At 37.0% G+C, this 26,667-nt stretch overlaps 3 protein-coding genes across 4 annotated transcripts; all 3 read left to right on the top strand.

Moving 5' to 3' along the window:
• The first annotated feature begins 11 nt into the window (after positions 1-11).
• LOC112565626 (sorting nexin-12-like) lies at positions 12-6,632 on the top strand. Its single transcript, XM_025241184.1, has 4 exons — positions 12-222; positions 2,114-2,209; positions 2,488-2,612; positions 3,513-6,632. The coding sequence occupies exons 1-4, from the start codon at positions 67-69 to the stop codon at positions 3,616-3,618; spliced, it is 483 nt and encodes a 160-aa protein (XP_025096969.1). The 5' UTR covers positions 12-66; the 3' UTR covers positions 3,619-6,632.
• A 3,608-nt stretch (positions 6,633-10,240) lies between these two features.
• Positions 10,241-15,815, top strand: LOC112565624. Its single transcript, XM_025241181.1, has 4 exons — positions 10,241-10,615; positions 11,414-11,733; positions 11,891-12,166; positions 12,585-15,815. Exons 1-4 carry the CDS (start codon positions 10,541-10,543, stop codon positions 14,128-14,130), a joined length of 2,217 nt encoding a protein of 738 aa, XP_025096966.1. The 5' UTR covers positions 10,241-10,540; the 3' UTR covers positions 14,131-15,815.
• Positions 15,816-17,373: 1,558 nt separating this feature from the next.
• Positions 17,374-26,425, top strand: LOC112566192 (chromatin modification-related protein MEAF6-like). 2 transcript variants are annotated; one of them, XM_025242203.1, is made up of 7 exons: positions 17,374-17,510; positions 18,142-18,257; positions 18,777-18,852; positions 19,441-19,477; positions 19,627-19,813; positions 20,362-20,402; positions 23,984-26,425. In XM_025242203.1, coding segments are annotated over exons 1-7 (540 nt in total). In that variant the 5' UTR covers positions 17,374-17,429; the 3' UTR covers positions 23,986-26,425. The 2 variants fall into 2 exon arrangements, with proteins under 2 accessions (XP_025097988.1, XP_025097987.1); XM_025242202.1 differs by lacking the exon at positions 20,362-20,402.
• Positions 26,426-26,667: the final 242 nt, after the last annotated feature.

Below are 26,667 nucleotides of genomic sequence, written 5' to 3'. Positions count from 1 at the left end.
ACGTCACCCACTTGTGTGCCCATAAACCAGCTCGTCAGTCGTTGCAGTCTCATGAGATAACGCAAAATGTCTAACACAGCGACTGCACGTATAAATCCAAAGAAACAGACACTTGAGGATGCTTATTCTCCACCAGCAAACTTTCTCGAGATCGATGTGCTTGATCCACAAACACACGGAGTCGCCAAAAAAAGATATACGGACTACGAAGTTCGAATGAAGGTAAGACAGCAAAATTGTCTTTTGTCAACACCCCTTTTTTTAATATGACGGAAGTTCTCTGGCACGATGAATCTTGTAATTTTTAGAAATGCTTTAGCATGTTTCAGAATTCTAAATGTCTTGGTAATATGTTTTAAATTGAAACCTATGTGTTTCACAGCTCAAATTTTGTATTTTAAATAGGCGTAGTAAGTGTATTCCCTGTCTGCCATCTACAGGTCTCTAACACAGGACAAGGTTCTGTCACACCCCCCATCGACCACGTGTGTTAACCATAACAATTTTGTGCATTTGCTTGAAGCATGCAAGTGACAAAATATTTCTTATTAATGTATTTATGTTCATCATTCTTATTTTGTAGCCGGGTAATTATTTCGCATGTATTGCACATTTTGTTCGCTCTGTGGTATTTATCATTAGACAGAGATTCTCTTGTATACATGGGGAAATGCAGCACCCAAATTTTAATACATTTTATTTGAATAGTGTTTTTTTTTTAACTGCAAATGGCATTCAGTGAAGATGTTGCTGTACACAAAATAACTCTTAAGATCACCACAAACCTCAGAACCATTTGAACACTACATTATATGGTGTCTCTCAAGTTGGGTCCTTTTGGAGAATCGAATCCCTGAGGCCATAGCCTTAGACAGCATATAATAGGGACCTTTGGTTATGTATTGGCCTCTAAGCTTTTTGCCTAGAGTAATATTTATTGCTTCAGATGGGGACTGGTCATTTCACCCCAAGACCATTTCACCACACAGCAAAAATAAATTTGTCCCATCTAGCTCCATTTCATCTCAGGTAACGCAAAGAAGTCAGCTTGTCCCAAGCCCAAAAGATGAATTAATCGCCGATCAAGCAAGTAATAATAATAATCAAACCAAAAAAAGTAAAACTACAAGTTCACGATAAAGTGATGACAAAATCTTTAATTTAAAAGACTATTTAAAGTGAAAAATCACTTTTGTTTTCCATTGTAAGATACATTCTCTGCATGGGCATTGCCAAGCAACCCGTTTTGTTTAGTAAAATGGTGACTAAATTTATTCTGAAATTTCTGCCCTTAAAATAGGCAGCTGAGCTTGTGCATCTATCGTGTTTGAACAAGTTATGGCTCTTTTGGTAATATTTGACATCAATAGCTGCTTGTTTCATCGAAGATTTGTTCATCTTTTGGGCTTAAAGTGATTTGACTTTTCGATCATTAGACGAAATGGACCCAGCTGGGACAAATTGACTTTTGCTGTAGGGCAAAATGACTGTTGACTCTTCAGACCTACATAGCTTCCTGTAGTATTACCATGGTAACTGCCATATGGAAATGTGATTGCATAGGCAAAGAATATGTAAGTGACTAATTATTGCTAGACAGAGATTATCTTGTGTACATAGTAAGAAAACAAATTTTTAAAATTGATTTTGCTTTGAAATTATTTCAAATAAAGGCTGGTAGGAATATATCCAATGTTGGGGGCCCTTACTTTTACTGGAGCAAGCTTTTGCCCTTCCCCTGTCACTGCTTTACCTTCCTCAAGCCTCTAAGGAGTCAGATACCCAGTCTACACCTGGGTACATTGGAGAAAGTAATTTTCATCATACAGGTTTCAAACCAGCTAGCAGGCACTTTATTGGGTTCGGAGGCTGTTGCTTTTTTAATTTTATCTGATTCCCTTGTCATGGCAAACTTTGCCTTTTCATCACTGTTGTTTACAGATGTTTGCTGATTTTTTTATGTGAATAAGATGCTAAAATTTATTTTGCCAATGTCCATTGATATCAGCAAAAAATTTGAGGTGATCCACTTGGTCTTAAATGCATCACATATATATGTGTACAAATATTTGATAGTTTTTAATTTCAATTAACATCCTTTGTGTGCTTGCAGACCAATCTGCCTGTTTTCAAGCTACGAGATTCCGGTGTGAGAAGACGATATAGTGATTTTGAATGGTTACGAAATGAACTTGAAAGAGACAGTAAGGTAACAAACGCATTTGTTATTTACATAATTAAGATGTACTTAATCACTAGCAACAGACTTTTCACTTGTTTAGTCATTATAATTTATAAGTGGTCAAGTCTATGCAAGATGTGGAGGTTTTTTGTTTTTGAAACATTTTTGATCAAGGAATCAAAATTATTTTCTTTACTTCAATTGTCATATGTTACTTTGACAAACCTTGTAATGTATGACATACAGTCTTTGCCATTATTATATTTTGCTATTTCTGTTAATAAATGTCCATAATCATATGACAGATTGTTGTCCCACCACTTCCTGGAAAGGCATTGAAAAGACAGTTACCATTCCGTGGAGATGATGGTATATTTGAAGAAGATTTTATTGAGGAAAGACGGAAAGGATTAGAGCAGTTCATCAACAAGTAAGTGCATTGTGCTTTATACAGAGGCAAGTTTCAGCAGATTTAAAAACTCTCTTTTGAGAACTTAACTTTAAGGAACATGGAATTCGCTAATCTAAGGGCCAATATTTATCTTGAAAAATACTGGAAGACCTGGGATGGGAAAAATCCTAAATATTGGAAATCAGGGCGCAACCAAAAAAACTAAACTAGCAAGAATGAGGATGAATTACAGGAAGACAACTTGAAAAATTGTGGGAGCATATGTTTCGAATAGATTTTGTGATTAGGGCTCAATCAAGCATGTGAGAAATGTGAAACTTGAAATTTTTCCAAGACAGCGCTGTTTGGTGTTTTATAAGTTGTTCCAAAATTTTGTATTGGTTTGCAGTTTTTCAAGGCTGCTCATCAACTTGACTGAATATCAAACCATTTACTTAAGTGAATTATTTATAAATCAATTACGCATTATGGGTCCCATGAACTTCTATTTCTTGCAAAAGACTTTTTGAAGAAACAAACTTTAAGTTCCTTTGAGAGCCAGTATTTGCTGCTTGCTTCATAGATTTAAAGAAGGCCACAAATATCACTTCAAAACTTTATTATGGATTTTTTTTTTTTTTTTTTTAGTGGATGCATTGTTTATGAAAATTACATTGTTTTAAAAAATATATTTTGTGCCTGAATAATGTTTCTGACAGTATACTCCATGAGCATTCTCCACCACTGAGCTTAATTTCAGTTTCATCTTATCTTTGTAATGGAGATCTCATCCTGTTTTATGTGTTTATATGAAAGCATTTCTTGTTTAGGAAAAAAAATAGAAAATGCTGTTTACCCCATGCCTGAAATAGATAAATGTGTTTGAGAAAGGTGATAATTGCATCCTCTTTTGACAAGACATTAATATTTTTGTTGCAGAGTGGCAGGCCATCCTCTTGCTCAGAATGAGAAATGTTTGCATATGTTTCTGCAGGAGCCAGTCATCGATAAGAATTATGTTCCTGGCAAAATCCGAACCAACTAAAGTCATCCTCTTTCACTTCAGCTGTTTATACTGCCCTTCATGTACTAGCTATCAAACAGACTCAGAAATGTTCTGTTGCTCGGCTTCAAGTTGATCACTGTTATTATTGGAGGTAGATGGTAAAATATGAAATCAGTTTTACATGGAACAAACTTGAATGTTAGGCCATTAATAAGCCCTCAAATGGTCCTTTCTAGTGTAAAATGTAGCTTATATTTGTCCGCACGGTTGTAAACAGAAACATGCTTTAACTAAATAATTTTGACACAGAGGAAAAGTTGAAAAGAAAATCATTGAGGGTGGTAGCAAGGGAACATTTTACTATTGTATTTCATGCAAGTTTAATGTCAACTAAGTTTTGTTTTAGATCCGTGTTTTTAGAGTGGAAAGTGAAAAATTGTTTCATTATTTATTCTATTTTCTTTCCTACATGGAATGAAATCTAACTTTTTTTGATGGGAGGGAGTGTTATTAAATATTATGTGGAGCTTCTGTGTGAACCATGAATAAGAATGTAGCACCCATAAAATTGTAGTTCATGCTTGAGAATTTCTCATCCATATGGGCATGCTCAGAGCGCTTTTAGCTGACAGCTGAGCCCTACCTGCTACTGTAATGGTAGGTTAATGTCTGTATTCAGTGGTCCTGTTTTCTATTTTGTCCTGATCATCTCCTATTACTGCAGTGTCTGAGTTTTTGTGTGATCTAGCTTTATAATGTTAAGGTGGTATTATTTTTTTTAATAAGGAGAAAAAAAACACTGGTGTAGCATAAATATATTACTCTCATTTTCAGAAAAGAAAACAAAACCAGGAAAGACTTTGCATAAAACTTGATTTCTGTGGTTTGTAAAGTTGGTGTGTGATGTTTAAATGATAATGCTGCAAGACTGGAAAGAAATAATTGGGTTTTTCGCCTATCAACTGGAATACACGTGATAGTAATGTATGTCTGTGAACACCCAGTGTATTCTGCTACATTGATGGAATACTGAATATCTACAGAGTTGGAGACACAACATGAAGATGTCATTCTCCAGAAATGAATACAGATGTTAATGTGCAAATTGTGGGGCCACTCATAGATGTTGTGGAGGCGACAAAACTAACCGTGAATTATGTATATAAAACTGCAAAGTTAAATATTGTGTTGATTTTTTTTTTTTTTTTGTGGAGGGGTCAGGTTTACTTGGCTGACTGTCTTACAGTGAAGGGTTTTTTATAAAGACTTAGAAATTCTAAGATTTCTGATTTGTTAGGCATTTGATCTTGTGTGAAATGAGGTTGCAGTAAATTCTGCATGCATTAACAATTTAAGGTTCACCCACCATCTTGCTTCATTTTGATCATCTGCCAGGTAGACATAGTATATCCAACTATACTTGTGCGACTTAACCATAAAGAGTTAGAGAGCATTGTCATCCTGTTAACAGTTGACCACCCTCTTTTTACCAGTTCTTTGTGTGTGGTCACCTTCATTGTAGACATTTTCTTTTTCAGAAAATCTTGTAATTTGTTCTTTAGCTGTCCATTTCATGCTGTCTGTACATTTGACACTATTTGATTGTTGTCAACTCTTCTTATATAGTATTATTTACAAGTTTGGTTTTTCCACTCTCCAGTCTTTACCATCTTTTCTCCTAAAAGTATCTTTGTAAATCATCCCTTCTTAAATTATATCATGGAGAAGTTGCTTAATTTTTTTCACATTGTTTGTATTCTCTGTTTAGCACAAATTATGTCATTCTAAACTTCCTAATTTAAATAATCCTGTGACGTGTTTTTTAAATATTTTTATCGCTAACCTATACTAAAAAGCTGATTCACAAAGACTTTAGAGTGCATTGTTAAAGAGGAAAGGCTTTGAAGTGTGATTTACAAAGATTATGCTAAAAAATTAAAATCTTTAAGGGGGTGAATAACTATTTCTATCTTAGAATTTTCTTTTTAACAGGTCGGAAAGAACATAGCTCCATTTTAACGATTGAAACACCTGTATAACTTACGCACTTTTCTGTTTTCAGTTGCAAGTCATTTTTCCCAGATATACTTTTCTCTTGTGTCATTTCTACCCTCCAACCCTTTGTATAGAAACACTTATATCCGTACCAAGGCATGCATGTTCTTGGCATTAGCTGCTTGTTTTCCTGATAAAATTGTTTTTGTGCATAAATAATGTTTAAACAAATCAAAATGAGCACCAATATTCTAATACCAGAGTTACATGAAGCTGTGGTCACGTGCAACAGCTTGTTACATTTCCTCCTGCTTCTTTTATAAAGCCACTTTCTGCCTTGACTCTAACATGAAAAAGAAGAAAATTAAATTTTTTTGAAATGCAGTTTTGAAAATTTAATGTAATTGTTGAATGAATTATAGGATACAAGAGTATGAAGATCTGCTTTAATGTCGTAAAATTTGTTGGGTTTTTTTCCTCTTTTTTTTTTTTTTTTAAATTTTGGAATTGAACACGTGTACTTGAACTATTTATGCATGTGAAATGCTCAAAACTCCTACCTTTAAAGAGTTTAGACTAACAGGTGTCTCGGAGAATTTTTTTCTTGCTGACTGCTTTGGAAGCTTTGTGGGAAAATGTCTCCATGTTAGGGAATCAGAATTCAGCAGGATTTAGAGGGAATAAACATGAAAATGACAATGTCTCTAGCCTTAACTGTTGTAAACTACGGCTGCTGAGGTGCATCATGTTCTTAATAAAAGTGATTTTTAGTGTTGTCTGTTTTAAGACAAGAGCTTTCTCGAAGGGGAGGAGGCAGCTCTAAAAGAAAATGAATTTAAGGATTGTTTTGGGGGAAACAAATGAAGTGTTCCTTTTAGTAAAGTGACAACATTTTGTATTTGTTCTTCTGAATTTAGTAATTCTTATATCAATCAGGTGTAGCTATTGGACTGGATTTTAGAAGCAGCATGTCAGAACTCTCACATGATGGCCATGATGTACAGTTGTGATATTTGTATATGGAAGGAAAAACGTTTTTAAAATTATGTTTCAGTTCATGTGTTGGAAAAAGCTTTGTTCTTCACATTGGATCTTCAAGAAAAGGAGTGAAAAGGGGAAAGAAAGAGTTGTGTGTGGGTTTTCCTTGCCATTGGGATAAAGGCAGTACTTAAAAGGGGTGGGAGGGGGGAAATCAACTGGCAAATTTAGTAATCTCTTATATATGCTTATTATTGCCCTTTTTTGTAAACAAGTACAGTTTGATACGAGGGGCACCAGAAAGGATTAGCATGAAGTGCATCCACATTACAAAATCAAGGCAAGTCTATGGTTTTGAACGAAATTTCTTTCACCTATCCACTCAAACTACTTGTGTGCGAAAGCCGCTCTCAAAGGCACATGGACATCTGCCATCATTCCCAGCTATTCAAATCGACAAACACGGGACCGTCAGTATTTCAGGGAGGGGCATAGGAAAGCTGAAGCATTCCCTAATTCCACCTGAACAGTCGTTTGCATGAAATAAAACTGAAAGAAATCTTCAAAAATTCCGCAGGGAGGCAAACGGAAAGATTTTATGAGCATCGCTGGAAGAGGATGACTAACCGGTCACAAGTGAAACCACCAAAGGAGGTGTTGGTTCTAGTGATAGCGCCTGTCTAACCCTCGTACTAATTCTAAGCTCTTCTTGTCGGTATCCTTTCTTTTCGTTTCTCAAACCACCAACTAAAAGTTAATTTCAGAATGACAATAATAAAGGGGGAATATCTTCTAAAAACAGACTTGTTTTCCACAGGCAATCGATGGCTGGCTTTTTTTTTTTTTTTTCTCATTGCTCGGTACTGGGCGACTTCTCTTTTCCAGGCCGTTCGCCCAGGAGGAAAAGCTTCGAATGTTATCGTTTGCGGCAATGTTTCAAGTGAGCTATTCGGCTTTATTGCGCGCACCGACTAATGCCTCCTGAACAACGTGCCACTCACTTTAATTGTGGCTGTGTGTGAACGATCGAGAAGAGTGGGATGGGAGTCCAAACTCCTTCGGTGGGGACGTACGTGTTAGAACCTGTGACTGAGATTGACGAGCGTAAGCGGTATATGTCGATGACATAAAAATTTACTCATATTCGTATATCTACAATCTGTGTCCCCCCGTCCCAAAACAAAAAAACCCCGGAGGGTAGCAGATAACCTGGAGGTCCATGAATTGCATTGGTTCTTGCTTCCGAGCGCTCCCTGGCACTAAGGTTACCGTGCGGTTGTGGACCGTAAATTAAGCAATGGTCCTCATGGCACAAGAAAAGGTCTTACACGTCATTATATCAGTCTTTGGGTTTCCCGAATATTCTCTATAGGTACTGGAGGTGAAATAACCTGTGACGCAGCGGGGTACTTCTGGGTCTTAACCACATCCACTCATGCAGCTGTAGAAGACCCGTCGAGAGTCACCGTGCTAGTGCCGCCCTACATATATAACGTCAATCTGTAAGAGGAAGGAAACAGATTTTCCGTCACGTGTGACTGAAGAGTCAATAGACAATTAGTTCCTCGTCGTTGTGCAAGAATAAACTGCCATTCGACAGTGTTTTGAGACACTTTCAAGAGACGCAGGAGCTAGACTAACCTGTGAATCTTTACTACTTTCCGAGTCGCACTGCATATGATACTCGGACACAAAACATGAAAATCATGTCTGTCACCAGTAATGATTCGTTTGGCCACATTTTGCACACTTTAATGTTATTATTGATCAGTTGTAGCACTCTAGTAGTGTACTAAGTTGTTTTTGTGGAGGGTAGTGGTCGAACAGCTCCAAGGACTGTCTCCTTCCCATGCCATACGTAACAGCCGGCCTGGAACTGTCCACCAGTGACTACTGTCTACTGGAAATTTTGTTACCCCACAAGTTACGAAGTCGTCAGACCTACTTGGGAAGGCCATGACCAGACAGATGGGGATGAACACTGCCGTCACGGGAAGTGGGGGGAGGAGAAGGGAAAAGCTCGAGGCTGCGTAACCAGGCCGTGGGGAAAAGGGAGGGGGGATTATTTGAAGACAAAAACAAAAACACCCCCCCCCAAAACAAAAAAAAACAACAACAACAGAAATCGCCAAATTATCAATAGTGCGAAACCCATACCAAGAGGTTACAGCAACTTAGGTACGTTTATAAACAAACGTTATCCGTTGGTGAACCAGGAGGGTATGTGAGACTTGGGCAAGTTTTTCATCGTTGTCGTTGAACAATACAAATTTGATTCCGAACATGAAGAAAACACCTTAATTGAAACAGACAGTAGTTCTGATGAAGATTTGGAAATGAATAATATAATTCAAATAAAAAATCCATTATTGATAAATGAGCTACTTTAATTACCATCAATGTTTGCACTTTCAAAACTAATCCGAAATTGTTCTAACCATGGTACAACTCCACACCGACAAATGTACATATTGTCTCGAAAGACATGTTCATTCCAGTCTAAAACTACAGAGGTTGTAACTCGTATGTTATAACGGATTTTTATCTTGTTCACTTTACACGTTTGCTATTCTGTGATATCAATTGTAGGATAAGTAGAAGTATTAATTTTTGTGTTTCCATTGTTATACTGGTAATTTTGCTTTGTTATATATAAATCTCCATGACAGTGCCTCCAGCCACTGATTTTGTTTGCATACAGGGGCGGCCCTTCTCACTAAAATAGGCCTATAATATAATTCTATAGAACAGACCTGGGCAAGGGGCGGCCCGCGGGCCTGATCCGGCCCGCCTCCTGTCTCTGACCGGCCCGCCCGCCAGTATATATACTATATATACAGTATTGGGTAAAACTGAGTTAACTATATTAGTCCGGCCCTCTAAAACCATCCAAATTTCTCATGCGGCCACTTGGGAAAATTAATTGCCCACCCCTGCTATAGAACAAGTAATTAATGGGCCCACCGGCCCACCGGGCATTGCCCAAAGGCCCGACTGGCCAGTCCGCCTCTGTTTGCATACCTGTACTTCACCTGCTTGTAAGAAACGTTGATCGAGTTCCTTGTAATGTTACGTAAATCATGAGATGAAGGGGGAAGGTGTTTGAAACTGTGCAATTAAATTAAATGAATTTCAGCTGCAAACTATATTTTGTTATTATTATTGTTGCTCTTTTCCCATCTCTTACTCGTTTTCGTTGGGTTGTCCAAAATGAAAGAAACCACACCAGAGCCAAACTAACAGCGGTGTATATATACAAGCTCTCCATCCCTCTGGCTAATTAATTCCAGCCTCGGATGTTATTGCGCACTGGCAGCTAGATTACTTCCCAGAAGTACATGATGAGTATAGCTGCTGCCACGGAAGTGCAGTGTGGTAAGAAAATGGTGTAGTAGAAAGGACATCGAAATCATGAAATGGACACTACTGTCACTTTCCAGATTCAGGGTGTAAGAAACAAAGTACATACATAACAACTGGAAAATAATATTACTATAGGGGCTTAGGTAGGAGTGGGCTCTGCTGACAGTACCATCAAGACATCAACAAATCTACCTGTTATGTATACAACCTTCTTTCTGATGCGTCTTGCTAATGAAAAAAAAAATCTTCATGCGCTGTAGCTGAGGCATTTTTCTGATTTAACCACATTTCCACGTACCCCACTCTGAGCAGGCGGGTAGGCGGGCGGCGAATTTGCTTTTCCCGAAGAATTGTTGTATAGCGACCTCATCCGAGCCTTCGGATTGGCCGCTAGCTCACGTGACTTACTCTCTAACCCATACAGATTTGCACATACACATATCGCACTGTTTTGGGTTGTCGTCTGCTCGATGTCAAGACTCCACATACGGCAGTTTGTGGCAGGAATAAGCAGTTTTAATAAATATTAAAAAGTACGCGCGCTTATCTGCAGCAGTTTACTGTACAGCTTATCATTTAAGCGAGCATTTGGCACAATATCGACAACGCCAGTATTTTAGTCATCATGTCGATTCAGATGACACACACAACTAAACCCTGTGAATCAGGTGTACCAATCAAGGAATATCCTGACTTGCTGGTATGTATATATTTGTCAATTTTCAGACTTCATGTGCACGTGTACATACATTTCTTACGATAAAAGTTCGTGTTAATCCCAGAGAAAGACGTACTTTTGATCGGGGAAGTTTAGACAGTATAGTTTTGCCTTATACTTTTGTTCTTCACAGAAAGCAGCATAACTGTCTTCCTCTATTATTTTCGGCCTGCAAAAATATATACATTTGCCCATTATATATAGGCCTATATATAAGGTTCCCAAATGAAGATTTATCAATTTTTTTCAAAGAAATCATTTTCCCAATGGTTTCAGAATGAGATAGTAATGCTTAATTGTGTTGCCTCATTATTGCATAACAACATTTCTTTACTCATGAACAACAATTATTAAATTAAAAATATGAGGAAATGGTAATTGCTATTAATAATGTTTGAAAAATGAAGAGCAAAAACCAGGCTCTTGAATTTCTAACAGTTTAGAAAACAGCAGAATCATTCATAAAATAATGTATTACCATTATGCACTTAGCATGACTGTTCTCTGCTGTTCTAATTCTTATGCAACAACAGCATTTACTTGTTAAAATCAGGGTAATGCTAAATACAGCTGCATGCTATTTTTTGCTTCTCCTTCTCCTAAACATTGCTGTTTTATTAACAAAACATAATTTTCATTGTAATATAACATTAACTGAACTTTGCTATTTTAACAATACATTTTTTTTATATTTGACAGGCTGTTTTTGGTTTATACTTAGCATTCAAAATTTCAAAATGCTTATTGCTAGCTTTTACATTGTGGTTGAATTATTGGCAGGCCATCCTTCCTGAAGGACAGGAATATCATGTCTGCTGGTATTCAGCAATGGGTGAAGGCAAGTTTAAGTGTGAAATAAGAGTGCCCATCACTACTGCAGAAGATGCAAGAGCTTGGTTTGACCAACACAAGAAAAAGGCCCAGATTACATGGCGTGTAAAAACAACTGCCCGAGTTACTGGGAAAGGAACCCTACTGAAAATCTATTACAGGTGTCAGCACAATACTTTACCAAGAAGTAAAACAGCAGATGAGAAGCCAAACTCCAAAAATACAAATTGCCCCGCTCAGATGACCTTGACAGTCAAAGCAACTACCATGTAAGTTCTGTCTTTCGATATCAGTATTACTTTGGGTGTGTGTGTATGGTGAGAGTATATTAAGTCATACATCTGTCATGTTACATCTACAGCAATGCTATTTAACTTTCTGAGTGGTTTTGCAATATATTATACATAGCTAACTATTTTGTTCCAGGAAAAAAAGCAGTGACCATCATTTGCCAGCTTTGCCTATGATTGTGCATATTGAGCATGTGCATAATCATCCAATCACAGGCAATGCCAAAGTAATGCAGCACCGGGATGTCTCAGAGGACACAATTCAAAAATTTAAAGATTTGTTTGCTAGAGGGCACACTCCAGCATCTGCTCTCAATATGCACAAATTTAATCTGCATATGGAGCACCCAGACAATTACATCTATTTGGCCTCAGACCGTTCAGTTTGTCCAGACTTGAGTTTTGTTTACAAGTAAGTAAAGTCTCTTGTGCTACTACATTAAGTGCATCATTCATTGAACATTGAATGGGCTACTCTCAAATGTTGCAATGCACAAGGTTACATTTTCAAATAAGGTCAGTTTTTGTGTTTTCTGTTGGAAAGAAGCAATGTATATGGGGTCAAATTACATGTAGCAACTTATCATGGATTATAAGGTTGTAATATAAGTTAAAACTGGAATAAGATTGAGATTTTTCCTGATAGACCTCTTGGTACCAAAATTATTCAATTGTCCACAAGAAGTGATGGTTACTTCCATTTTTAGTTTAAACATTAGTTTAATAAAATAAGTCCACGAGACAATGCAGTGTTCAGAAGTGACAATTTAATTCTCCCAAATGCTATTCTCAATTTAAACAAACATGCATGAATATGCCTTTTTTTCCAGACTGTATGCCAAAGTTTTCCAGAAGAGCTATGGTGCAGATTCAGGACAAGGTCTCCTGACTGCTGTAAATAGTCTGATTGAGAACTATAACAATGAACAGAAACTGAAGTGTGCATCAATGGAGCTCATTAAGGACAAGACTGTGATTGCTGTGTATACTCCTTTAATGAGGCGCATTAGCGAGAAGCATAGGGCCAGCGGTGAGCTGGTTTTCATTGATTCTACAGGAGGAGTAGACCGTTACAACTGCAGGGTCTTCCTCCTTCTTACACACAGTGCTGCTGGAGGTTTGCCACTAGGGTGCATTATAACCACCTCTGAGTCAACAGATGCCCTAGAGCTAGGCTTTGACTTGTACAAGAGGCTGCTCTCAAAAGATTCCTTTAATGGACGAGGGGAGAGAGGGCCAGTTGTAATTCTCACAGATGACTGTGAAATGGAGAGAAAGGCACTGAAAACGGTGTTTCCAGAATCCATTCTTATTCTGTGCGTGTTTCACATCCTTCAGGCAGTATGGCGGTTTCTGTGGGACAGTAAGCACGCAGTTCCAAGAGATGATCGTCCTCACCTCCTGAAACTTGTCCGAAACCTTGTGTACGCGGACAATCAACAGCAGCTGCAGGACTGTTACACTGTGTTAAGGAATGATCCTGTTGCTCTGCAGCACAGCAGTTTTATAGAATATGTCAAACGATTGTATGAGCGTCAGCATGTGTGGGCCATCTGCCACAGAGAGCAGCTGCCTGTTCGTGGCAATGACACCAACAATTATGTTGAGGCAGCCATGCGGATTTTAAAGGATAGGATCTTCCAAAGAGTTCGTGCATACAGTCCTGCACAGTTGCTTGATTTTCTGCTCACAAGCTTGCCAGCATATTATGAGCGAAGGCTCATAGATGTCGCCAACGGACGCCTGGATATGACTTTATCCAAGAAGTACGTACCCAGCAAGACAAATTTCACTAAGGACATGATAACACCTTTGCCGAACAATATTTTCCAAGTGCACAGTGGGAAGGCGTGTTATCTGGTGGACATGTCTATTGAAATGTGCACATGTAAGTTAGGAAAAAATGGTGCACCATGCAAACACCAGTTTGCAGTAGTTAGCCACTACTCACTGGAGGCTCAAAATTTTTTGCCTAGAACAGATGAAAAAATGAAGTCTCACATGATGTATCTTGCAACAGGCAAGCAGAATGTGCCATTCACATGGTTTGCACCACTACGTGGAAGTGGGCAGACACAGGATCTGGAAGATTGCCTTGAGGAAATATCTGATGCAGAAAAAGAAAATGAACCTACGCAATCATTTGACTCACTTCCTCTTCACAATGATTCTGCAGACGAATTTGAAAACCCTGTATTACCTGATGAGGAAACAACACTGAAAAGGAGGCAATCATTTGACTCACATCCTCTTCATAATGATTCTGCAGATGAATTTGATAACTCTGTAACATCTGAAGAGTTGACAACACTAAACTTAAGCAAATGTGTCCTACAAAACGAGAACATTGGAAAAAACCACACATCCAAATGGTAGCTCTAGAGATTCTGGAAACATGACACACACATCGTCAGAAATCAGCTTTTGATATCCTCCTTCACACACACATATACACATTCTCTCTCACACTCACACTGAAAAATAATGAAGCAGCAGGGCCCAACTAAGTGAGCTTTTCTAATATTCCTCAGCATCCATTGCCCCTTTCCTATTAGCTCAGTTTAACCACCTTTTTGAAAATGGTTTGTTTCCTGATGCATGGTCTGAAGCTACCATGCAAGCTTTACATAATAAGGGTGATACTAAATGTATATTTATTTTTCCTAAAAACTTCTTGTATATGGACCTTACCCGAGCCTTCAGATTGAGAAAACTGTAGAGGTATTTCTCTGTTTAACATCTGTAGTGAAATTTACATTTCTATACTTAACAAAAGAATCGCTGAATAGATTGAGCAACACAGTACTCTGGGTGAAGAACAAGTAGGCTTTAAGAGGGATCAGCACAATAGATCATATACTTTGGTGGCACGTATTTAGAAGCAGCTAGTAAATCATGAAAAGCTCTATGTACCTTTCATTGACTTCCAGAGAGCTTTCGATTCAGTGATTAGAGAAAAACTCTGGACCGTATTACAGAAAAATGGTATACCTGGCAAAATGGTTAAAGCTATCAAAAGTATGTTAAGGACAGAGTAAGGGTTGGTGGGGACCTGACTTTATGTTATAACTGCCCAAAAGGATTAAAACAGGGTAAATCTGCATCCCTGTCCTATTCTCTGCATTTCTCAATGATTTAACACATTAAATTAGACAAAAGCTTACATGGCTATATTATGTGATGATTTTTCTGTACAAATATGGATTTTGTTTCATATGGAATAGTCAAGGGCTCTGTGTTCCAGTTCATGGCATGTTATTCTGTTCTATAGCGTCTATAGAATAGTGTTGATGACACTGAGGAGTCTTGCATGCCAACAGATTGACCTCTACTCTTCACACTTGGAAGCCTACATTTCAAAGGCATTAAGCAGCATGAGTACGATCTGCATGATTGAAACAGTTTAATAAGTAATGGTTACACTTCGGCCTAGAGTTTTCATAATCTTAATGGGCCCATATTTTTCTCTAATCATTAAGTCATGTATAATATATTAACACTTAGCACTGTTATAGAAATCCAAGCCCTGGACATTTGAATATTAAAACTAAGTTTATCCTCCTCGCTGCTCACTCATAACTAATTGAGTACCCTGAAAATTCAGGTAAAGATGTTTAGCCATCATGCTTTCAATCAATCCTCTGGGTTGCCTTATGTAATAATTTCACCTGTTTTGGTGACCAATGAAAGTGGAAAATAATATCAGGTCAGGACATAGCATGGAACTCTTGTAAATCCTAATATTGTTTCTTGTGTGTATGTTGCTATTATTATTCAGATGGTTTCCAGTATAACATTTAGATTGCTGAAGGAAAAAACAGTAGTTACTATCAAACGCTATGGCAAAACAACTTGCTCAAAATAATAGGGAACACAAATACCGAAACACAACATGATACTGGATTGAAGAATATAACAGAAAATGGACTCACTTGCTAGAGGCTTTACCACAAGATATGCACCAAATGGAATGAGCATGTATTTGTCAGTATAGTCAAACCTGAATTTGTTTATGATTATGCTTAATGTTAGTAAAATATACAAAGAATGTTAAGAATTGTCTTTTTGCCAGTCCTGATATTTTAAGTTTACATGCTAGTTTATGATTTACGTTGTCCATTTTTATGAACATTTTTACTAGCAAGAAATTATGTTTATATCAAGTCTTAATTTGTTCATTTTTACACAGAATGTTTTTTAATGTAACATTTTATTTCTATAACATCATAACATTGCAAGTCAGAGAAGTTGAAGTTAATACAATCACATGTCAGATGAACAAGTTGCATACAGAGCTTCCTTCATTCACCATGTTTCATGGATTATACAAGTGGGCATAAGCATATATAATCAAAATTTCTGGAGTAATTACATAGAATGTTAATGATACTAATGTTGTACTGGTAGAATTTAACAGAACTGATTACTGTTATGTCAAGAAGCCAATTTGGAATGCAGAAGCCATTTCTGTGTGCTTTTAGCTAGACTGTTGTCTTTTGCGAATTTGCTATTATGAGCTCAGGTTAGTGTGGGCTTTAAAATTCTAAGTTTAAAAATATTTCACTTTTTATTGCTAAGAAATTATTTTTATAACTTACATAGAGGAGTACCACTTGTTCTGTGTAGACAGAACCAGTGGTCACCGCAAAACAACAAAATAAAACTTGGACATCAGTTGTTTATTGAGTTTGTGAGTCTCTGTTTAAGAAGTTTATCATGATACTGCAAGTTCTGCAAGAATAGTAGGAATGCTTGAACAATATAGACTACAAAAAAAGCTGTTTCTTTTGAAAAGATTCAAAAACAAAATAGCTTTTGGCAGCCATTAACTGTTGCATTGTTCATCCAAACAGGTGATTATTGACCATACTAGAACTTGAGAACCTGCCAGACTTCTTCTGGGGGGGAGGTGGGGGTGGAGAGATACCGATCTTAACATGCACGTTGAAGTACATATTGTTATTTAATATTTCCTATGCGGGATGGAATGTTATTTAACAGCACACACAGTTATCATAAACTCTGAAGTACATGGGTTAACAGATGAAGAACAAGAACTGATTGCTCATGTTAAGTGTGTTGAAAAAGAATCATCAGTGTATGGTATGGAAATCAACACAGAAAATTCAAAGTTGATGACCCAGCAACAGAAAGCGGAGTCAAGGGAGGAAGCAGACAGTCTCAAATATTGGGGTTCACTAGTCTCACTTGAGATAAGAGGATCTTTTGCCGTCATTTGTCTTTGTTTTGGTAGATGGTTACAGTTATAGTACCCTACAACGTAAATGATTTAAAAATAAAATCATCGACGATGTTTATCGCTAACTACGACAATTTACACCGCATGAATATTGGCGTCTTCCGTAAAATTTATTAGCCTGCGTGTTTCATACACAGCTACACCCCAGTGAATGTGCAATTTCACCTTTATTGAAGCGTAGCAGTCGCTCGACACCATCAGACTCTTTTATGAACAGACAACCCAAAACAGTGCGATATGTGTATGTGCAAATCTGTATGGGTTAGAGAGTAAGTCACGTGAGCTAGCGGCCAATCCGAAGGCTCGGATGAGGTCGCTATACAACAATTCTTCGGGAAAAGCAAATTCGCGGGCGGGCGGGCCACTCCAAGGGAGATAACTCGCATCATTTATTTGGCTCGAGTCGAGAGGAAAGATGGCGACGTCGAAAGGCTCGCAACCTCTGGACACACGGTCTGAACTGATCGAGCTTGTGCGACGGCGAGCGGAAATCGCGGTAACTATTATTATTGTCTATTTTAATAACTTTTCATAGTATATTATACGGTACAATTGAAACGACATAATTCAAATGGAAAGGAAATAACGCAAATCAAAGTCAGCCTAATTCTGTGGCGCGAGAGACCGCGGCTTAAGTCACTTGGGCACAGAACTGGGTTTCTTAAGCTTAGAGAGTTTTGATCAGTTAAAATTTGTTTAATTGGCAAATAAAAACTTATTTATCCCTGCTGTTATTGCAAAGATAGATGAAAGTTGGTCAGTAAGCGTAAATACCACTTTCTGTTATGAATAGTGGACATGATCGATGTTGTTGTGTCCCTTGAATAATTTCCGAGAGCGGGTGCTTCAAGTCGGGTAAAAAGACCCGGCATTTGTGTTTGACGATCTAGAGTTAGAGTCATTGTAAATTTTATTTGTTGTATATACAGTTTGCATGCACATAAGAAATTTTGTCTTTTGTGATTGTTGGCTTTCCAGTTATTTATCATTTACAAAGGAATAACTAATATTCAGTAGCAATCAATAATAATAATATAATTAATTGCAGTAGCTCTCAGAACAAAATATTTTTACGAACTTATTTACATTCTGGTCTTTTTAATTAGGTTGCATTTTTTATGTTAAAGGAAACTCTTGCAAATCTTGAACGACAGATTTATGCATTTGAAGGCAGCTACCTGGAAGACACTCAACTATATGGAAATATCATCAAAGGCTGGGATCGCTATCTGACTAACACTAAGTATGGAGCCAGCATGTGTTGTTGTGTATGTAGGGGGTGTAGCCAATAGCAAAACAGTGATTTACTCTGTATAAGATTGTAAATATAGAGGAGCATACAAATTGTTATGTTTGGGCTCCGAGTGCATATCTGTGTAGAATACAGGAGCATTGTACAAACTTAGACAGTAATCCCTCGTTTAACGCGGGAGATGTGTTCCAGAACCACCCGCGATAATCGAAAATCCGTGAAATAGAAACAGTATATTTATTTATACACTATATTTAAGCTTTATAAACCCTCCTCCATACTTTTACGCTACATAAACCTTTCCCATTTCCTTAATAACCATTCCTACACTGTTCTGCGCATGTATTGTACCTTTACAGTAAATAAAAAAATAAACACATAATATGTACTAATTAAGTTGTATTCTTTCTGTTTATTCACCTTCGTTTAGCTAAGAATGAACTAAAACAGTTGGGTTGGTGGTTAAAATATTAAATTTAGTCATATAATTTAGTATTTTTCTTGTTGCAGCAAAGCAGATAAACGTAACAGAAAATTTAAAGAATCTGACCGATTATTCTCTAAATCATCAGTCACATCAGCTGCAGTAAGTATAATGTGCAAGCAGTTGTTATGTGCATAATGATCGTCATCTGAGCTTACCCTCTCCTTCTCCTTCCCCTTTCCCTACTTGGCTGGCTGCCTTGCCTTAGTTGCTGGCTCAGTATAAAACACCAATTTTTCCCCCTCCCCCTCCCCCTCCCATACTCCACTTTTTGACCTGTTAGAAAAAGAATTCTCAGAAACTTTTCGCTGTTCATGAATCTGTTTCCGTATGTCTAAATTGTTTGGTGTTTACGTTGAAGAGATCTGGATTTCTTCTGTATCTTGGGTAATCACACAAAATGAAGAAATGTTAAAATTTCATTCAGTTATACCCCAGGGGTGGGTATGGCCAATATCGTAATGTCTTCAGTTTTTTTTTATCTTTTATCACAAATAACATGGAGCTTCATTTGAAAGAATTTTTACTTCTTTGTTCTGCCTTGTATATTAAAGGTACTTTAAGAAACTACTTAATAATACCTTAACATTTTTATACAAACAGATTTTTGCACTTTTTTTCATGCCAACTTATTTTTTCATAAAAGTATGTTCCTACTAATGGCTGCAAAATTGTTTTGCTGTTGGACAGGCTGTGAGTGGCATAACTGACCAGTCTGAGAGAAGCAGTAAGTAGATTTTAAAAAAAATTTGTGTGTTGACATTGATGTGTGCGTACTGGTTCACACGTACAGATGGCATATTGCATATGATACAAGCTCAGGTGTTGCTCATAGTATAGTATTTTTGTTTTCTTATTTGCATTTATAATTTGCAGGGGACCCTCAAAGCCCTGATGCCAATGGCAGTTTAAATGTAGGCACTCCGAACTCACAAAGCAATGGAGCCAGCTCACCTACAGACAGTGTAGGTGGTCACTCAGGGCCATCTTCTAACCATGCTGCTGGCAAAATTATGAAAAATGCAGGACGCTATAAAAAAGGGAAAAGCAAAGGTCGAAACAGGTGAGTCATAGAGGGAAGTGAGCCAACCATGGCAAACTGACTAATTGTAATTAACAGTCCTATAAATGTAAAAATGTATGAAAGTTAACAAGAAGTGCTATTTTGCCACAATCTTTTTTGACAGTCTAAAAGCCAGGGAAGTATATGAATTGCTGGTGTCTAATATTTATTATTTACATTTGTACAAAACCACTGTGAAAAGAGAAGCGAGTTTGTCATAACAAATGGATGAGCTCTCTGATACAACACAAAATTAATATGCATGTGCATATCCACACATGCATATCTGGACACATAAATGCATGTATGTGAGCTCGATACAAGACAAACTGTCATTGAAACAGATTATGATATGAGAAAAATTGTATATGACATACCAAATTGTTTGATTTGGTGTGGAATACTAGTCTGGTAGAGAACATTTCACACACATTGATGTTTAAATATTTTAAAAGATAAACGTTTATAAATCATGATTCAGTTTTTAACTAACTGAACAAAAAGAAAAAAAAATCCATTAACATTCGCTGTACCTAAATTTCTCTCAGAATGGATCCTAAGCAACGGAAAGGCAAAGACAGCAACTCCTGTGAGTACGCCTGTCGCTGGTTGGCACTAGACATATTGCAGCTGACATAGTTCCCTTTAGGTCCAAGCTTGTGTGTGTTAGTTGTGTGCTGAAGTCATGCCTGCACTTTTTCTTTCTTCCTTTGTTGGTTTACATTCAAGAACTCCATACCTAGTTGTGGTGTAAATTGTAGATCCTTATTTACCTCCCCTCCTTTTTCCATTGTTGCTTGTCTAATGACTAATTAATGAGTTTGAACCTCATTATTAGTTTTTGCACTAATGCAACATAATTTTTAATTTTTAAAGCTTGCGGCAAAGTAGCTTTAATGGACTGAAAAGCTGGGTAGAGAAGGGGAGGGTTCTAAGTTTGCATTAAGGGCAAATTTGTTTGTTTATTGGTGTTTTATGCCATGCCAGCAACTAAGGCTATATCATGGCATTAAGGGCAAAGATTCAGCATTTGGGCCTATGTGGGGATATAGGTGTCAAGTTCACTATTTTAAAACGAGTTTCTCATTTCATAGTGGTCATTATTTCAGAGGTGGTGGCGTAGGAGCATAAGTAGAATGCTGCTGGGGTTTCTGGAACTTTCATTTGCACCTCCTTGTCCCATACTTTATGCATGCATCTGTTGAAGCTGGTCCCTCTCATTGTCCTAGCACAGGCAAGAAGGCCAGGAATGACATTCAGATTTTGTAATTGTGTTGAAAATATCCTGAGCATTAGTAGTAGTAAATACAAGTAAATTAGAACAAAATTGTTGAAAAATATTTACTTTACCTCACCACCTTTCTTTACCAAGATACAATGCAGTGAATTGATATGAAGAGAAACAGCCACCAATTATTTCACCTCCTACATCGCTGACACTTCACCATCTGTGAAGCTTTTAAGTTACTTGGTCTACACTAAATAGAAATGACATAAATAATGAAAGACAAACTTAGAAGACATAAGAGGAATTAGGGAACAGTAAGGATGGAGAGTGTCATAAAGTTTCAGAGGAAGATGAGCAGGAAGACTAGTCAATAGGTTACAGTCACAACTATTGACAATTAATAAAAAAAGTGCAAGGGTTAGAAAATGGACTAGCTTTATGTTGATTTGTGTAAAGAATTATCCTCATGGAACAGATGTGTTTTTAGTTCACATTTAAAGGATTTGATGGTGGGTAGGTGGGAGATATGGAAGGGAAGATAGTTTTGCTATCTGGCTAGGAAGAGAAGTTTAGAGAAATAGTCAGGGTCTGCAAAGAAATTAAAACATGCCCTGGACATTGTACTGAATGTGAGAATGGATGGGTAGCCAGTGGAGAAAATGAAAGAGAGTAGTGACATGGTACTGTTTCCTAGCTCTAAGCACCAGACATGCAGCAGAGTTCTGTACTTTCTGGAGTTTATGAATAAGATTTGTGTGGCAGCCTGCAAGCAGTAAGTTACCATAATCAACTCTGAAGAGAACGTAAGACAGGGTTGGTGGCAGCACAAGTAGAGAGAATGTGGCAGATGGTGCTAATCTTACAGAGCTCATAATGGGCAGACTGACAGACATCTCTAACTTGTCTATCAAGGTGTCCAGACACTTAATCCCCAGACACTTCATCCCCAACGTTTCATCCTTAAAATGAAATTTTAACTATAAAATTTATGAAGCCAGCGAAACATTTAATTGAAATTCAAATAATTATCTTCATATAAACATCACAATAAGTTTTACAATTAAAATACTTTAACTAATGTTGTAGAGGTTCAAATGACGTTGAAGTTAATAGCATGATTTAAATATTATTAATGTATTTCAATATTTATTTTAATTGTAAAACTTATTGTGATGTTTATATGAAGATAATTATTTGAATTTCAGTTAAATTTTTCGCCGGCTTCATAATTTTTATAGTTAAAATTTCATTTTAAGGATGAAGCGTTGGGGATGAAGTGTCTGGGGATTAAGTGACTGGGAACCGTCTATCAAGGGCCAAGTCTGCAGTAACAATGAATCCGAGATTTTGGATTGATGATGTGAAGGTGATATTGGTGTTGCCTGCCTTGACATACTTGGGTGGACTGATAAGCTATAATCAATTTCTTCTCGAGCAGAAGCATTCGCCCATTTTATCATTTCGTTTAAGTTTGTTTAGTACCATCAAGTTTTTGTCGTCACTAATACAGGCTTCAATGAATTTAATAGCTGGGTGAAACTCACTTGGTAGGGTAGATCAGCACAGCTGCATGTCATCAGCATATGCTTAATAAGAAACATAATGAGACTGGATGCATGATGAAAATAGTTTTGTGTATAAAATGAACAGAATGTAGTCAAGTATGTAGTGTTTAACCATAGACGAACACTGTTTGGGTCCTGTCAGATAGGAGTTGAACCATGCTAGTGCAGATCCAGGAATTCCATAGAGGATGCAAAGTCTTTGAAAGAGCAAAGAGTGGTCAGTGGTATCAAATTCGTGAGGCAGGTCAAGCAGAGTTAAGGCAAAATGTCACTACTGTCTAGGGCAGATATGTCTTACTTTGGTCTGGCCCAGCCATGGCAACAGCATGTAGGACTCAAAATTCAATAAATTTTGGAGTTTTCTTCCATAATAACAAATTTATAGTAACTGAATCATAAAGTAAATTTTGAGGGAGAAGCAAGGAACATGTATTATGCAATAGACAGGACATCTACATGCTTCTCGTCAGCTGCCCGCGACCTATCTACCTGCATTGCAGTGATTCAGAGGACAGTCCATGCCAAACATGCTGGGAGTGTACATGTTGCAAAAGTGCTAACATTTTGTGGTGAAACTACAGCTTAATCAAATATAGTATGCTAGTTTTCAAATCGATAATTTTATATGGCCCACAAATGATGTTATAAATTTCAAATGGGCCTTGGCAGATATAAGGTTCTCGACCCCTGATATAGAGGTATGAACCATTATATAAGACATTACATCACTTTTTATGTGATACATAGTTTGATTCAGTTCATTTAATTAAATTTTTTTTTTTTTACCCATGTTTGATAACATACTAGAGACATTTAAGACCTCAGATATCACTTGGTAACAGAATTTGCTTTCATTAGTTATAAAGACTAAATTTGATGATATAATTTATATAGTAAGTGTGATGAATCATTTTAAGGGACTTAATTTAAGAATATATCGATTGATTGCAGTTGTATGGGAATACAGCATACATTTTAAAGTTCTGCATTAATTCTTACATTTTTCTTTCAGATTCATCAGTAAGAAAGTTTTAAAGAATATTTTTAATTGGGGAAACTATTGCACATTTATACAAACATTTCAGACATCATCTTTCTGTAATTCTCTGAAACGTGTACTTCTTGTCTGCTGATAACTTTAGCTTATTTTTTCTTTCTGTCTCAGGGATATTGTTGAGTTTTTATAAATATTTTAGGTCTGTTTCCATAGAAAAAGATATAGACAGACTTATGCAAGTGGATTATGGAAATATTATGCTATGGGAATTATTAGAAATGTGTTTACGGTTCCAAAGAGATGTTTCATTCACTCATTCCAGCTAAAATTACAAGAAATTGGTTGAAATAATATTTTAATTCAACTGAACTGTGTTGCAGAGCGGTAAACATAATGGTAGCAGAGGAAATAATGCTGGACAATACAAGAGGAGGCCGTGTGTAGCTCCATGGTAAACTGTTGGTGCATGATTTCTGCAGAGGACTGGACCTAAATGCTGCATGCTGGAAAACATTGATGACATCCATCAGAGCACTTTTAGTGAATCTGCTTGATCCTGTCAAGTTCAGAGTGGGAAAGGGAGAGAATTCTTGTCACTTGCTTCTGCATCAAGATTCCTTTTCTTTCATTATTCATTTAGTACCTTTTAGGCTTGTTTTTTTTCCCCCTTTATGATCTTTCACTAGGGTAAATAATTTCAGTGTAAATACTCTCTTCTACACCAGCTATTAATGCTCTTCTCTTTTTCCCCTACTGTCAGTAAATTTGCTTTCTTTATCTAAGTTCACTGCTAGCTATCAACTGTTCATTTCATTGTAACCATTTACATCATTGTGTTATTATTGGTTGTCACAGATCTGTGTAACTTACACTCACTCTTGACTTTCCTGGACAAAGGACTTTGAATGTGACAAAATGAAAAATATCCTTCTAACACTAACTTCAATTTTCACAATGCATTTGAAGTATGTACCAGACTCATTGGGTGGAAATTACAGGTGGAAAAATAGAGGAGAGAAGGTGAAACATAAATGAGATAAAGAAACACAACCAAACCTAATCTCCACTGTCACAGGTTGGAATTAAAATTATAAATATCCTTGGTTTCACCTTAAACAATGTCTTCAATCAAACAGCCCAGTGAATTAACAGGCCTTTATGCTGTAGCAAAATTGCAATATTCTTGGTCTGTTGTCTCACCGTAATAAGAGAATGAGGATTGGGTCCTGGCCCAGCCATCTTTCCTTCTGGTAGTTGTAAATATATAAATACTGCAGATGATCACTGTTGGCATCAGGGTTTTAAAGTTAATTCTACTTACAATAGGGCAAAAGTCACTATGACATGGGCTCAAACTTCCTGTTCCAAAACATCTGTGAAGTTAAAATTAGGGTCACAATATGTCAAAAAAACTAAGGTATGCCACCCTTTCTGACAAGGGATCTATCTAGGCAATGTTTAAAAACAGTAGGGCAGTATGTCACATGGGAAGCTACTGCTGGGTTGACAGTATCTTTAATATGTGCCAGTTGCTGATGGTGCACTCTGGGGTCACTGTGGGTAATATTGCCTGACAAAGGCAGAGGTTAAACGCAGTTGCTGGGTCAAGCGACAAATACAATGTTTTTCAAATCAGATCAGGCTCTCCAAGACAGGCAGGCACATCCCATTTAGTCATGGGTCCCAAGCAGTCCTGCCTAGGGGAAGATCCTGTAAATCAGCACATTTATTCAGTGCTTAAATCACATTTGTCCCTCAAGAGGCATCTTGCTTTAGGGTAAAGCTAATGGTCACATATTTTTTTAACGTGGACTTTATTTTTTACAACTAAGTGCCGAGCATTAACAAAGTCACATAATGTAAGGTACACATAATCATAATTTTCATTCATCCATCTCACAAAAGGCAGTACAAAAATACGTAAATCACATGATGGTGATTTTCATTTATCCAACTCTAGTTAATCATACAAAAAGGCTACCTTGATTGATGAGGCCACATGTGTTTCTTTACAACCGTGGCATGCATATGTTTTCACAAGCACAATTGACCCCTGAATGCTTGCTAGTACAAAGTTTTTTCCAAGCCCATACTTAGTGAACACACTAGTCACTCAGAATGTTTCATAATGTTCTTTTTAATTCTTTGTCCCCATTTATGGTAGTAGAATATTTTCTTTCATGTGAAGTTTTAGGTCTGACGTGGATTGGTCTGTGACATTATTTAGTCCTTTAGACATGCTTAAAGATGTTTTTGCAACATCTAAATAAAATGTATCTGCTGCACTTTTTAAAATTCCTTCCCACTCCCGCTTACCCAGCCACTACTGGAAAGAGATATTCATGTACCTTGAGCCTTGTTTGAAATTGTTTTCAGTATGTTAAAGAAAAGATAATGTTAATATGTTTTGAAAAAAAAAAGTGTTAGCATGCTGGGTACATTTTTGTCAAGGTTTGGAATGTCAGTTCACATATAGCTGTTGATCTTGAAATGACGTTATGAATGCCATATTGGCAGTGTGTGTGGATTTTTTTTCCCCCTGTAGTAAGACTTGTCTGTGTGTGCCATATTTCCTTTAAAATTAATCATGTGTGAACTTCTCATAGGAGTGATTCAGTGGGTGAATTGTGCATTGATGGGTGAGAATGCAAGCTAGCTGGCTGAGAAGAAAAACTGTGTGTGTGTGGGGGGGGATTTGCGCCATTTCATAAAAAAAAATGTATGACCAACCTGTGGAACAAGAAACGGGATATTGTGGAATGTTAATGAAGTACAATGTTTTTATTCAATGAGAAATGCACAATAAAGTTTTAACACTTTTTCTTTTTTTGGTTGATTGTGATTTCTTAAAGTTTGTGTTGGGTTTAGTTGCCCTTCTTCAATATTACCCCATTCTTAATACCTGTCGATTAAGGTTTGTAACAAAAGATAACAGTGCATTGAATTTATATTTATTGTTATAAGTGGGGATCGGTTGCTTGTTCTTAATATTTGCCACTATGTTTAAGGGTTAAAATGATTACTTTTTAAAAAAAAAAAGAGCTAGTGATTTTAATTGCAAATG

Source organism: Pomacea canaliculata, linkage group LG6, assembly GCF_003073045.1.
Source record: "Pomacea canaliculata isolate SZHN2017 linkage group LG6, ASM307304v1, whole genome shotgun sequence".
NCBI lineage: Eukaryota > Metazoa > Mollusca > Gastropoda > Architaenioglossa > Ampullariidae > Pomacea > Pomacea canaliculata.
Note: the sequence above shows the minus strand (reverse complement) of the source record. Positions and strands in the feature narration are given on the sequence as shown.

Coding starts and splice junctions, on each gene's coding strand:
- LOC112566192 (XM_025242202.1), top strand. CDS start 17,430: ATGGCGACGTCGAAAGGCTCGCAACCTCTGGACACACGGTCTGAACTG. Junction 17,511..18,141: donor GACGGCGAGCGGAAATCGCG/GTAACTATTATT, acceptor TTTATGTTAAAG/GAAACTCTTGCAAATCTTGA. Junction 19,478..19,626: donor TGACCAGTCTGAGAGAAGCA/GTAAGTAGATTT, acceptor TATAATTTGCAG/GGGACCCTCAAAGCCCTGAT.
- LOC112565626 (XM_025241184.1), top strand. CDS start 67: ATGTCTAACACAGCGACTGCACGTATAAATCCAAAGAAACAGACACTT. Junction 223..2,113: donor ACTACGAAGTTCGAATGAAG/GTAAGACAGCAA, acceptor GTGTGCTTGCAG/ACCAATCTGCCTGTTTTCAA. Junction 2,210..2,487: donor AACTTGAAAGAGACAGTAAG/GTAACAAACGCA, acceptor ATCATATGACAG/ATTGTTGTCCCACCACTTCC.
- LOC112565624 (XM_025241181.1), top strand. CDS start 10,541: ATGTCGATTCAGATGACACACACAACTAAACCCTGTGAATCAGGTGTA. Junction 10,616..11,413: donor AGGAATATCCTGACTTGCTG/GTATGTATATAT, acceptor AATTATTGGCAG/GCCATCCTTCCTGAAGGACA. Junction 11,734..11,890: donor ACAGTCAAAGCAACTACCAT/GTAAGTTCTGTC, acceptor ATTTTGTTCCAG/GAAAAAAAGCAGTGACCATC.